This window comes from Oncorhynchus gorbuscha, unplaced genomic scaffold (genome assembly GCF_021184085.1).
Source record: "Oncorhynchus gorbuscha isolate QuinsamMale2020 ecotype Even-year unplaced genomic scaffold, OgorEven_v1.0 Un_scaffold_3842, whole genome shotgun sequence".
Taxonomy (NCBI): Eukaryota; Metazoa; Chordata; class Actinopteri; order Salmoniformes; family Salmonidae; genus Oncorhynchus; species Oncorhynchus gorbuscha.
Window position 1 is genome coordinate 17,723 of NW_025747995.1, and position 13,036 is coordinate 30,758.

The 13,036-nt window shown below is 40.9% G+C and overlaps 1 protein-coding gene across 1 annotated transcript; it reads right to left on the reverse strand.

Annotated features, from left to right (window-relative positions):
* Positions 1 to 3,867: 3,867 nt before the first annotated feature.
* LOC124028203 (carcinoembryonic antigen-related cell adhesion molecule 6-like) lies at positions 3,868 to 12,765 on the reverse strand. The gene is made up of 11 exons (XM_046340314.1): positions 9,785 to 12,765; positions 8,819 to 9,139; positions 7,981 to 8,256; positions 6,323 to 6,577; positions 6,072 to 6,183; positions 5,827 to 5,855; positions 5,494 to 5,670; positions 5,297 to 5,367; positions 5,102 to 5,137; positions 4,860 to 4,891; positions 3,868 to 4,695 (listed from the first exon to the last, which is right to left on the reverse strand). Exons 1-10 carry the CDS (start codon positions 9,828 to 9,830, stop codon positions 4,877 to 4,879), a joined length of 1,338 nt encoding a protein of 445 aa, XP_046196270.1. The 5' UTR covers positions 9,831 to 12,765; the 3' UTR covers positions 3,868 to 4,695; positions 4,860 to 4,876.
* Between the last annotated feature and the right edge of the window lie 271 nt (positions 12,766 to 13,036).

The window sequence follows — 13,036 nt, forward strand, 5'->3', positions numbered from 1 at the left end:
GAGTGTGTGGACAGATGTCTTTTATACAGGTAACGAGTTCAAACAGGTGCAGTTAATACAGGTAATGAGTGCAGAACAGGAGGGCTTCTTAAAGAAAAACTAACAGGTCTGTGAGAGCCGGAATTCTTACTGGTTGATAGGTGATCAAATACTTATGTCATGCAATAAAATGCAAATTAATTACTTTAAAATTATACAATGTGATTTTCTGGATATTTGTTTTAGATTCCATCTCTCACAGTTGATGTGTACCTATGATAAAAAATGACAGACCTCTACATGCTTTGTCAGTAGGAAAACCTGTATCAAATACTAGTTCTCCCGACTCTACATTAAGTGGATAAGGAATAACAATACTTTACCACATTGTCCTAGGCTATATGGACATGAACAATAGGAGAAATATTCAATTCCAGACTGATTATTATTTTTAATACACAAATTAATATCAACGAACATTATTCACATAGAATATTGCATTCTATTATACATCCTATCATATTCAAAAATTCTTGAAAAAAAACATAATGTATGAATGTTTTATCAGTTCATGAATCTAATTAATTGTATAGCCTAACAAATTCAAGAATTATTGAAAATAAATCATTGTAATCAAATTAAAATGTTGATGAATAATAATGAATTCATTACCTGAATGGATCTCTGTAGCCTAGGCATTAACAAAATATTCATACAAATATGATTAGGCCTCTCATAGACTAGGTATTGTAGAAAGAAGGTCAATCTAGTTTGGTCTGACAAATTAATGTTGCATTGGAAAACAATTATAAATCCAGCCATAGAGTATAACCTGTCATCATCAAAATACAAATAAAATGTGTTTGTAACATGCACAATTTGAAGCATCAATTTATATAGAGCAAGAGTAACTAAATTCCAGCCCAGTAACTTTGATCACCGCATCATCCTTCAATTGTCTCGTCTGGCTTCCATGAAAAGCCCCCACATGCTGATCTGCGTGAAGTGTGTGTGTGTGTGTGTGCAACTGACGATGTACTTTCCTGGACATGCTAGCTTTTCTCGGCGGCGTATCATTTCAAACGCATTCTGTCGTGGTGTTATCCGTTAGCCTACTACTACTGGTAGTACCAGTAAAATGTAAGTTATGAATTGCAATTCACCATACAGCTGACACTTCTATTTCATCAATCATTTTCACTTCAATTTGGTTGTCCAAAATACTATCAGCACTGCATCTTTGCTGATGAATGCCCTGATCTCTGGCCAGTCAATTGGTTACATTACATTGTTGTTTCGTCTATGTTAGAGTTGCGTTAATTCGAATCTGGTATCAGGATAAATATGACATTGAGTCACCGATTGTATACTATGTATTTTTTATTAGCTAAGCAATAAGTGGTGAATGCAATTTTCGTATATATGGGCTTTCTGTCCCACCTCGCAGGGCAAACCAGAGAACTGACTTGTTCTTGACAAAGATATTATAAATATACTCTGACAGAAATAGTTCCTGCTTCCGAGCCGGCCTGTCAGAGTAGAGACTGGGCGTGGTTTAGACTCACCCAGCCTATCGTTGATTGTTGGCGCAGAGGCTTGTCCCAGCCCCCTAAACGCTTCAGCGGTCAGTCGTTGTAGCTGTGTAGAATATGCAGTTATCAGGCACCTGGCTCCTGTTATCTAACAAAAGACCGTTTGTTCTCGCAACACTACGTTCTGAATGTGCCCCCCCAACTCATTGCACAGTGCCTGTCTTCATGTTATTCTGTATTTTTCCATCATGAGAAAGGCCCATGGTCCTGAAACTGTTAACAATGTCTCAAGTCAGCTATGTTGCGAAGCACATACATCCACACAAGATAATATTCAATCACATATATGGTCACGGGCTATAGTGCATGACACAGAATCCTCATATCTATTAATCGATTCTAATAGATCTGAACATGATGCAATAACCATGAATTTAACCCACTGTTTGTTTATAATGAGGGACGTCCCACGTTTAACCTGGACACATAAATAGCAGGAATTTGCACTGGCTTCAGCCATGATGGCATGAGAGAGAAATTAAACATCTGCACGTCGCCTGCAGGTTGGAGCGTGTGTGTTTCACTGTCCAATCCGAGGCTTGAACATGATCTGAGCGCGTGATCTGAAGCTGTTTGGTCTCTTGGGCATCAACCTGGGAAAGCCTCAAGGCAGAGCGAACAATGCATTAAACGAAGAGCGGCATATATTGGCCGAAAAATAACACATCTGATATTTATTTTTTTCCGGGGTGTGGAGAAAAGTGAGGCTGGCCATCCGCTAAACAGTAATTTAAATATGTCAGCCTAAGTATCAAAAGTAAATGTACATAATTTCACATTCCTTATATTAAGAACCAGACGGCGCGATTTGTTGTTATTTAAGTTTACAGGTAACCAGGGGCACACTCCAATACTCAAACATAATTTACAAACAAAGCATTTGTGTTTAGTGAGTGCCAGGTCAGAGGCAGTAGGGGTGACTAGGGGTGTTTTCTTGAAAAGTGTGTGTATTGGACCATTTTCCTGTCCTGCTAAGCATTCAAAATGTAACAAGTACGTTTGGTGTCAGGACAAATGTATGGAGTAAAAAGTACACCATTTTGGAGTAAAAGCAAAAGTTGTCAAAGATATAAGTAGTAAAGTAAAGTACAGATACTCACAAAAACTACTTAAACAGTGCTTTAAAGTATTTGTACTTAAATACTTTACACCACTGGTCATTGCCTATCCAGACCCGGGACCGTTGTCGGGCACAGCTGTGACTGAGACGGGCAGGGACCTGTCATGTCCTCGGCTCCTGCTGGTCCTCAGGAGTTGCCTGCTACGGCGACTGAGCCCACACCAGATGTCATACCCGATCTCCCTTCCACTACTGTTTTGTATGGGGGAACCCTCTCCCCCGGCTCAGGTGGCCAATGCGATTCCAGCAGCATTGCCACACAGTAGTGAGCCTAAGTTGCTGACTGGACCCTATTCCTATCTGCCACCAGCTCATCACCAGCCAAAGTTACCCGCGAGCTACACTAGGGGACCCTCCAACTGCACTGAACCCACCTGCTGCTACCTCCAATGACCAGTCCAGCCCTGACCTGGGCCCATCAGGGGACCAAGCCATAGCACTGTCACTAGCTACTGAGAGTACAGATTCACCTGACCCAGCCACCGCCCTGGGTCCCGTTCGGGGTGTCCGTGTCCAGGATGCCCCTGCCCAGCATGCACCACCTGACCTAGCTCCAATCCTGGTCCTGCAGTTACGGACTCACCAAGTACAGTGAGGGTGGCGCTTCCCTCAAATTAACTGGCGGGGAAGGCTGTCAGGAAACAGGTGAAGTTCCCAGCATCAGTCATCTCCACATATGTTATAGTGAAGGAGGAATCCTCTGTGGAGGATTATTTTCTGTGGAAGCACCAGAGAACTCCATTCTCCCCTTTAGGCGCAAATCATCATGTGTTTCCCAAAGGTAGGGCTAAGGTGAGCTATGCCCACCTCTTTTCTATCTGTTTGCTCTTACCGCCACATAAACAGAGTGAGATTGTCCTGGAGCAACTGACTAAGTAGTGTGACATCATTAGCCAAGTATGCCATCGTCTGTTGGTCAACACTGACCTGGGCTGTCAAAACTACTGGAGATGCAGAGAAGGGGGAGAGAGTGGGAGATAGAGGAACATAGATTATTGGAGAGACAGACAGAGAGACAGAGAGAGAAACATAAACTAGGAATAATTAGATTCTCTTTGCATCCCTACAGATTTGACCGATCAGTGCTGCCGATATCAAAGAGAACTTTTGCTGCCTTCATCTCTCTTCCTACTCAAAAAACTAGCTATATGAATGAAATGCAACACAGAGATTGTATGTTCCAAGATATTTCACATTGGGATTCATTTCTTTATTGTTCAGTTAATACTGTGAGACAAAATAAGAAATATTTACAAGACCCTATAGTGAACAGAGACCTATGATAAATACAAAGTTGTTGATGTACTCGTTTGTGATATTTTCATCCACTCCAACTCTACTCATTTAACACTCACAGTGCATGAGATGTGTATAATATGTGTATAATATTATTCTAAATAAAGTGTGAGGGTCAAGATTATTTGTATTACACCCAATTCCAGAGTCATTAACAAAATCCATACATGTTGCATCGTTCAGTGCATGAGATGAATAAAACATTAATTCCATTATTTTATTGGAATTTCAGTGAATCTTCTGCATCCTATATAGTGCACTAGCAAGCATAGCAGGAGCACTCAAACTTCCTCCTTTCAGAGGAAAAAACCTGATGTTACATCTGTTACATGTGTAATGTGGTTCAGTGTAGGAAGTTTCTATGAAAACTCCCCTGATGGTATTTAATGTAACACAGGTCATTATGGTCTGAGGGATGGCAGTTTGACCAGGGAAAGTCAATTGAAATGAGTAGGACTTCAACTGGTGTGTGTAATTTAAGGGGATACAATTTGTCCTTGTGTCTCAGTGTGCTGTTACCTGGTCTATATTACATTGAGCAATTAGACAAAGACCAGTGTCTCATCGGAGGTGGAGTACAGTAGTGTCTAGTCTTCTTGGCTGGTCATCCAGTCGTTTGTTGTGTCCATGTTTACTTGATTAAGGTGTAAAACCTGATGGGTGAAGTCCAGAGCCAACTGAAGATATGTAGTTGAGATCAGCTGCTCTCTGAGTCAGGGAGAGTGGAGAGCGAGAGCGAGAGCGAGAGCGAGAGCGAGAGCGAGAGCGAGAGCGAGAGCGAGAGCTTGAGACAACTAGGCAACTATAAAGCTATAAAACAAGTATAATCCAAGGTAATATCATAACGAGTATCCAATAAACAGTTCACTTACCAATTTATACTTTTGCTTTACTTGGTGGAGCCCTGGATTTCCCGGGTTTAGTAAAGACAGAACAAGACACACTGAGTACGTTTGTGTAAATCATCTATACCTATACCTAGGTAGGTTATTTAGGGATGATGTGGTACATCAAAGATTGTGTATTGGAGAGTGCTCCTTTTCATTACAGCTATAACAAAATGCTGCAATGCAGTAAGGTGCCAGCAAGGTGCCAGAGGAGCAGTACTACTTACAGTGTCAGTGTTGGTTTGTCTGGTAGGAAGCTTTCCCTGAGAGAACAGTAAAGGACTCAGTCTCTACAGTATACTAACAGACCCACAGTCTGTCACAATGCTGCTATCGCTGTAACTAACTCCTACAGGACATGGTGGGAACCATAGGTATACAATATCATAAGTGTTTAATTTAACTTTGTGGTGGAAACTCACTCTTGAAGGTGGTGTTGGAGCTCCAGTTTTCTTAATTATTATACACTCATACTCGTGTACACCTGCAGAAGCTGTGTGGGCATGTGGTGGGTGGAGAGAGAGAAAAACAAAATAGCAGCTGATGAAGTTGATAACGAGACAGATTGTTGTCAGCTCGCAAATATTTGCTACACTCTATACGCAAACCTCTCTCTGACCTTTAGTTCCTGGTGAATGGCTGGTGGCTATTGTATGGCTGGTGCCTGATTGTGGTTGCTTGCGATGATGGGTTCTGTCCTGGATTTGGGAAGTAAGTTCGTGCCCCTCATGTACTTTGTCAGTGCTGGACATGGACATATCCTTTGTCTGGGATGATCTGCTCAGTGCGTCTGTATCTGATGGACATCAAAGATGATAAAGGACAACTGTGGTCATCAACTTCAGCACAGAAAGGCTCTCCACTTTCATCTCAAAACGTGTATGAATGATATTTCCATACAGTAATTGAAAAAAAAGTGTACTAGACTAAAATGATCATGTTTTTCTCTTACCTTTCTCTTCATTGTTCCCTTTCTTGTTCCTAAACAACATACAGAAAACATTTACATTTACTTCCAAAATGGTCTGCAACATATTTATACACAAAACCTCAATTGTCTTTTTGAAATGTATTGTTATTTCCCCACAATTGATGGAAGAAATGTTTCCTCTTGAAATCAATGGTTTCCAGTTTTTGTTACACCAGAAGAAAAATGACTTATTGGCGTAACCAATCACATTGGTTTCATAGACTCACCGATGAGGAGTTATGCCGAAATAGAGACCAAGAGCTACAGCAACCACTACCAACATCACAGCGACTGCTATACCTGCTGCTCCCTCTGGGCTTAGGGGTGGAGGGGTTTTATCTGCATTGCACCAACACAGGAACTCAATCAATAAACAAAACACAACCTATAGAACTGATGCTGATTGGATGTTGATCGTTTTGCCATTAGTTAGCTTTGATGGTCTACATCTAATGGTGAATGTATCAGAGAGCAGTACCTCTCACTGACAGACTATGGTCCACACTGATAACATTTCCGGTGAGATCATTCCGAGCATCACATCTGTAGTCCCCACTGTTGTTGTAGCTGACGCTCCTTATGATGTATCCAGCTTCATGTACACCTGTCTGCTGCCCATTGAACAACCAGGTGAACGTAGCAGGCGGTACAGACTGAACAGAGCAGTAAATAAGGGTGAATGACTCCACCTCAGCGATGTGTCGGCCCAGGATGGTCATGGAATCTGGTCCATCTGTAAGCCCAAGAGCAGAAGACCCTCAGACTGTAGTAGTAAATACAACATGCACAGATGTCGTATCTTAATTTGAGCCAGTATGCTACAGCAGAAAAATTATGAATTTGTTATTGTTTTATAATTAATGGACATCTTTGTAGGGTTTGCTACATAATTTCAAAATGAAAATGACAAACTTCAGAAGTCTTTTAAAACCTCAATACGTGAAAGTGCAGGAAATGCAGGAAAGTTATCATGCAACAGGGTAATCAAATTAAGATCCTGCAGCTGTATGATGAGGGCCAAGAATTTTTCCTGACCACATGACCTGAACAGAAGCAAAGTGGGTGTCATGCAGGTGAATGAGGACCCAAAAGCGACTTGGCGAAAACAGAGTATTTAATCCAGAATAAACTTTACAAAACAAAAAGCATAATACTACACGTAAAGACGAGAACAGACTGGAGACTTGATCGAGAACTGCAGGTTGCCTCGGGAAGGCACTTGAACCTAGCAGACTCAGACACCTGCTCACCACGCAGCATCTGAGGGAAACACGACACGACAGGGCAAAACATAGACACAGCACGGTGAATTATATATGAGGATCCGACAGGGCAGGTACGGGAAACAAGGAGAGAAATAGGGACTCTAATCAGGGAAAAGGATCGGGAACAGGTGTGGGAAGACTAAATGATGATTAGGGGAATAGGAACAGCTGGGAGCAGGAACGGAACGATAGAGAGAAGAGAGAGCGAGAGAGGGAGGGGGAGAGAGAGGGATAGAAAGAGGGAAAGAACCTAATAAGACCAGCAGAGGGAAACGAATAGAATGGGAAGCACAGGGACAAGACATGATAATAAATGACAAAACATGACAGTGGGCTCTAAGAATTGGGCCTTTCCGAGTGTAATATCTCATAGGGCAGTTTTCCCAGACACAGATTAAAGATGCACTATGCAGAAATCGGTCCACCATTTCCTGGTTGCTAAAATTCAAGAAGTTTGCCTAATTTCAGTTTATGTGACAAAACAAGCAAGTATTGTGACGAGAATTATAGAACCATCTAAATTACTTTTATACATATTTTCCATAACCCAGAATATTGTATTTTCAGCTGTTTTAAGCTGGTGTACAAAGCCAAAAGTAAAATTAAATGTAAGATGTGGAAACATAGAAATAGCGCACATAGAACAGATCTATTGCTTTTTAGACTTGCTTTCAATGAATGACAGATCTATAACTCACACTTCTATGTGAATTTGGTCGAGTCGCCCAATAATTAAAATATTGCAGCTTTAAGCCTAGTCCTGGATTTAAAATACTTGGAAGCATGCTTGTTAGGTGTTCAGGACTAGGCTTAATCTGTGTCTGAGAATCCGACTCATAGATTATTAGATTAGTTATAGACCTTTACTCACAGTTCACTATCACGTTATAGGAGGCAGTAGCAGAGGTGGCAGGGTTGGTGAGTTTACACACATATTCTCCGCTGTCCTGTCTCTTCACAGGACTGATGGATACTTTCCTGTTTTCCTCTGAGAATAATATATTGCCACCAGCAGACAGAGGCTGACCTTCCTTCGTCCATTGTATAGTAGTGATGTTACCAGCAGCCTCACAGGTTAAGTTGGCGGAGCTCCAATCTGCAAACAGATGGTTTGATGGTCCTGTGATGTTGGCATCAGATATATTCTCTGTAAAACAAGAGAACATAGCCAAAGACTGAGGAATATCGAAGACATCAAGATGATGATGATTTGTATGGTTTTGATGATGATGATGAGGATAAGGTCAAGTGATATCCATTTCAAACTTTCCTCATTGTAACTAAACTCTTAATCCTTATTGCCACATATATTTTACCACTTCTAAATTGATGACATATACCCATTGACTATTGAATGTGACTTCCCACTGGGCACACGCTGGTTGAATTAATGTTGTTTACACCTGAAATTACGTTGAATTTAAGTGGAATAGATGTTGAATTGACGTATGTGCCTCCTAATCTTAGTTCAACAGTCATATCCAATGTTTGTAAATAATATAAATGTAAACAAACACTGTATAGCCTCAAAAGATGGTTAAAACTATCATGTTGATATCCATAGCTCTGTCTATAAATTGGAGAATTGTTTCATTTCACCAGGCCCATATCTAAGCTTTTTACCAAAACTGAAGTGGGACAACCACTTTGTTATTTTTTCATTTAAGGATTTGAGCTTTAACTCTCTTTGTCACGGCACTTGGACTTACCATACACAACCAGTTCAGTTGATCCATTGATTGTTTCTGCTGTAGCTGTTGTTATAGCCACTCTGTATCCTCCACTGTCAGCCAGGGTCAGATTCCTGAGCTCCAGAGATCCAGTAGTTTTGTTCAGAGTGATCCTGTCTCCGTATCCAGGCCCTATAGAGTCATCACCGGTAGAGGTTATAATGTTGGCTCCACCAACACTCCAGGATATTGTTATGAACGGCTGGGCTGGTGGGATTAGATTTGTGATGAACATCGCTGTCCCTCCTTCTGCTCCATTCACAGAACCTTGTGGAAACAGACCCTGACCAGCACAGATACCTGGAGGGAATACAGGACGGCAGAGAGCCTGGGCTCAGACAACATACTGTACATGGTGGTACACACTGCACACTAAAACGTTCCATTATTCAGGACCATTCTAAATGACTGACTCAGAGAACAGGCCCAGTAACAATTCAATTCAATTCAAGCTGCTCCTAAAATTAAATGAGGGCTTTATTGGCATGGGAAACATGTGTTAACATTGCCAAAGCAAAGCAATTAACAATCACACAGCACTAATAGTCAGACATAGCTAGCTATACGTACACACAACACAGACAGACTGTCTTGCACAAAAAGGAGTGTAGCCAACATTTGTAGTTCAAACACAGGAGAATAGGATGTGGAATCAACATTTTACTAATTTCACGTGGTATCTGACAAATACATGAATCAATAAACTGAATAAGACATGATCTCTGACAGAGAGTTCTCTCCCCTACTTTGGTAATCAGAGTACAATAATTCAATTTAAATTAAAATAAACTGTAGCTGTGTGAAATTAGCAACGAGTGTAGTTATTGTGCAGTTAGGGCTATGTGCAATTACATTGTAACTACAATGTAAATTTACAACTCAAATAGCTGTAAAGTATGGCCTAGGTAACAAGCGGTTTAAAGAGACAAAAGATATATGCTTTACCTGAGAGTATGAACAGAGTGAGAGAGATGGCTACTGCAGTTTCCATCGTTGTTGGAATACTTTGTTCTGTTCCAGATTTAGAAAGTGCTTCTAGTACACTCACAGTATGATGCTCTAGAATTGGCTGAGGTACTATCTTTTAGAGCTGCCAGCCAGGTGACAAGGAAGTTCCCCATTTACTGTAAGCCACATTGCAGTGACCTTTGTGTCCGTTCAGGTAATGGCCCTGTAATATTATTGTGATACAGATATTCATGGTTTATTGTACATGAAGGACAGGAATTCGGTAAACTGGATAATGATCTGCATGGCAGATAAACACACACCTTTTCCTAACATCGTCATTCATTAATGTGATCCACCATTCAGGATTGGGCCTTGCTGTGGACCATGATCCGGAATGAAGTTAGGACACAAACACTCAAAGAGACAAGGATGAGGACCAAAACTACAGCTTTTAATGAATCCAATAAACAAGCTTTAGTTTTGTCATCAACCCAAACATGAACTACAAGCAAGTTGTGGATCTTATAACTTTATTCAGTCTTTACCTGGACAGCCAAACCCTCAATTAGGCAATTACTCACATTTGTTAGACAATGTTATGTTTTGGTAACATTTCCCTTCATTATAAATACACTGAACAAAAATAATAACGCAACATACAACAAACAAAGATTTTACTGAGTTATAGTTCATATAAGGAAATCAGTCAATTGAAATAAATAAATTAGGCTGTAATCTATGGATTTAACGTGATTGGGAATAACGATATGAATCTGTGAGTCACAGAAACCTTTAAAAATTGTAGGGGCATAGATCAGAAAACCAGTCAGTATCTGGTGTGACCACCATTTGCCGCATGCAGCGTGACACATCTCCTTTGCAAAGAGTTGATCAGGCTGTTTACTGTGGAATGTTTTCCCACTCCTCTTCAGGGTCTCGTCACGATCTCTCTATGCATTCAAATTACGAGCGATAAAATGCAATTGTGTTTTCTGTCTGTAACTTATTTCTGCCCATACCATAACCCCACTGCCACCATGGGGAACTCTGAACAACGTTAACATCAGCAAACCGCTCGCCCACACGACGACATACACGCTGTTTGCCATCTGCTCAGAACAGTTCAACCGGGATTCATTTGGGAGAGCACACCGCTACAACGTGCCAGTGGCCATCTAAGTTGAGCATATGCCCACTGAAGCCGGTTACAATGCCAAACTGCAGTCAGGTCAAACCCTTTTGAGGACAACGAGCACGCAGATGAGCTTCCCTGAAACAGTTTCTGGCAGTTTCGTCCTGGGCTGGCATGGTAACACGTGATCTGTGGTTGTGAGGCCTGTTGGACGTACTGACAAATTCTAAAAAATTATGGTAGAGAAATGCACATTAGATTCTCTGGCAACAACTCTGGTGGACATTACTGTAGACAATATACCAATTGCAGGCTTCCTTAACTTGAGACATGTATGGCCAGAAGCACGAGTAGAGGACATCACAAGGCTGCTTCCGACTGTTTTACGACAGATGCCGGGAGCTGACACTGTCATAGTCTATGTGGGGTCAAATGACATCAGGAGGGCTAGCTCAGAACATCTGAAAATGTATTTTAAAAAACTGATTTTAGCATTAAAAGACTCCAAAAAACGTCCAATCGTTGGGCCACGGGTGTGATAGATTCCGCAGGCTGCTGGCATTACACATCTGGCAAAATTATTATCGTTGCTCTGCTGGAGTCACTTTTATAGATAACGTTGACACCTTCTGGAAACAGAAGATGCTCAACAGGAGTCCATCCAAATCATCTCCTGGACTCTGTCCTCGCATTTCAAGGCTGCATTGAAACAATGACTTATCAATGACCCAAGACCAACTCAGTTAATCCCTACCATTGTGACAATGAGTCATCATAATGCTGCATCAAATGTAAGTTATCCTAGGGACACAATCTAAGTAACTTAATGTATGTCCCCCTAATTACCCTGAATACCTTTGTTAATTAGCTATTAGATGCAGTAATCATGAACCTATGAACCAGAGTTACACTATTAGCACTGAGGCCGTGTGCCTTAGTAGGAAGACCACTTTGTGCAGCTCACCCTACACTATCAAGTCTACTTCTGATAGGCTCCCGGTAAAGCATTAAAAACAATCAAGCAACCCAGAAAAGTGCTAAAAAATAACCCATATTAACATTTGCAGTGTGAGAAACAAGGTCCATGAAGTCAATAACTTGCTTGTAACAGATTACGTTCATATTCTGACTACCTTTGATGATACAGTGGTAGGAATACACATTATAACGTTTACCGAACGTTATAACATTTACCGAAAATACTCAAATGCCAACGGGGCTGGTGTTGCGGTCTATATAAAGAACCACATTCATGTAAATCTAATGTTAAATACTGATTTTAGTAATAATGCTACATTCATCTGCCTCACCTAAAGCCCATTATTGTGGGAAGCTGCTATAGACCACCAAGTGCTAACAGTCAGTCTCTGGATAATATGTGTGAAATGCTTGATAATGTATGTGATATCAACAGAGAAGTATATTTTCTGGGTAATTTAAATATTAAATATTGACTGGCTCTCATCAAGCTACCCACTCAAGAAAAAATCCAAACATCCCTGACCGTAGAGAGCTTTATATGTCTCTATTTTGGTTTGGTCAGGGTGTGATTTGGGTGGGCATTCTATGTCCCTTTTTCTATGATTTGTATTTCTGTGTGTTTGGCCGGGTTTGGCCAGCTGTCTATCATTGTCTCTGATTGAGAACCATACTGTGAGCACTACGTTGGCTTCACGTTTTCGTTTGATGTTTTTTTTTTTGGCGACATCTTATAATAAAGAAGTATGTACGCTCACCACACTGCACCTTGGTCCTCTCCTTTCATCAGCCATGACAGTAAACAATGCCTGCAACCTGGTTCCGGTTGTCAGTCAAAATACAAGGGTAGTTACAAACAGCACGGGAATGAAATCATCAAGATGTATTAATCACAACTAATGCTGAACCAAAGTTCCAAAGGCTGGGTGAAATATAGTGCATAAGATGTCATACAGGATGTTTGTAGTGATTCATATGTTGATGATGTAAAGAATATTTGCTGGCCTGTGGTGTGTAATGAGGAGCAACCAGACGCTGCACTTAAAACATTTATGAAATTGCTTATTCCAGTTACTAATAAGCACGGGCCCATTAAGAAAATGACTGAAAAAAACTGTTAAATCCCCTTGGATTGA

Excerpts from the sequence above, each read along its gene's own strand:
- LOC124028203 (XM_046340314.1), bottom strand. The coding sequence starts at position 9,830 with ATGGAAACTGCAGTAGCCATCTCTCTCACTCTGTTCATACTCTCAG. Across the intron at positions 9,140-9,784 it reads CACTCTGTTCATACTCTCAG|GTATCTGTGCTGGTCAGGGT; the intron begins GTAAAGCATATA and ends TATTCCCTCCAG. Across the intron at positions 5,671-5,826 it reads AGGGAACAATGAAGAGAAAG|ATACAGACGCACTGAGCAGA; the intron begins GTAAGAGAAAAA and ends GATGTCCATCAG.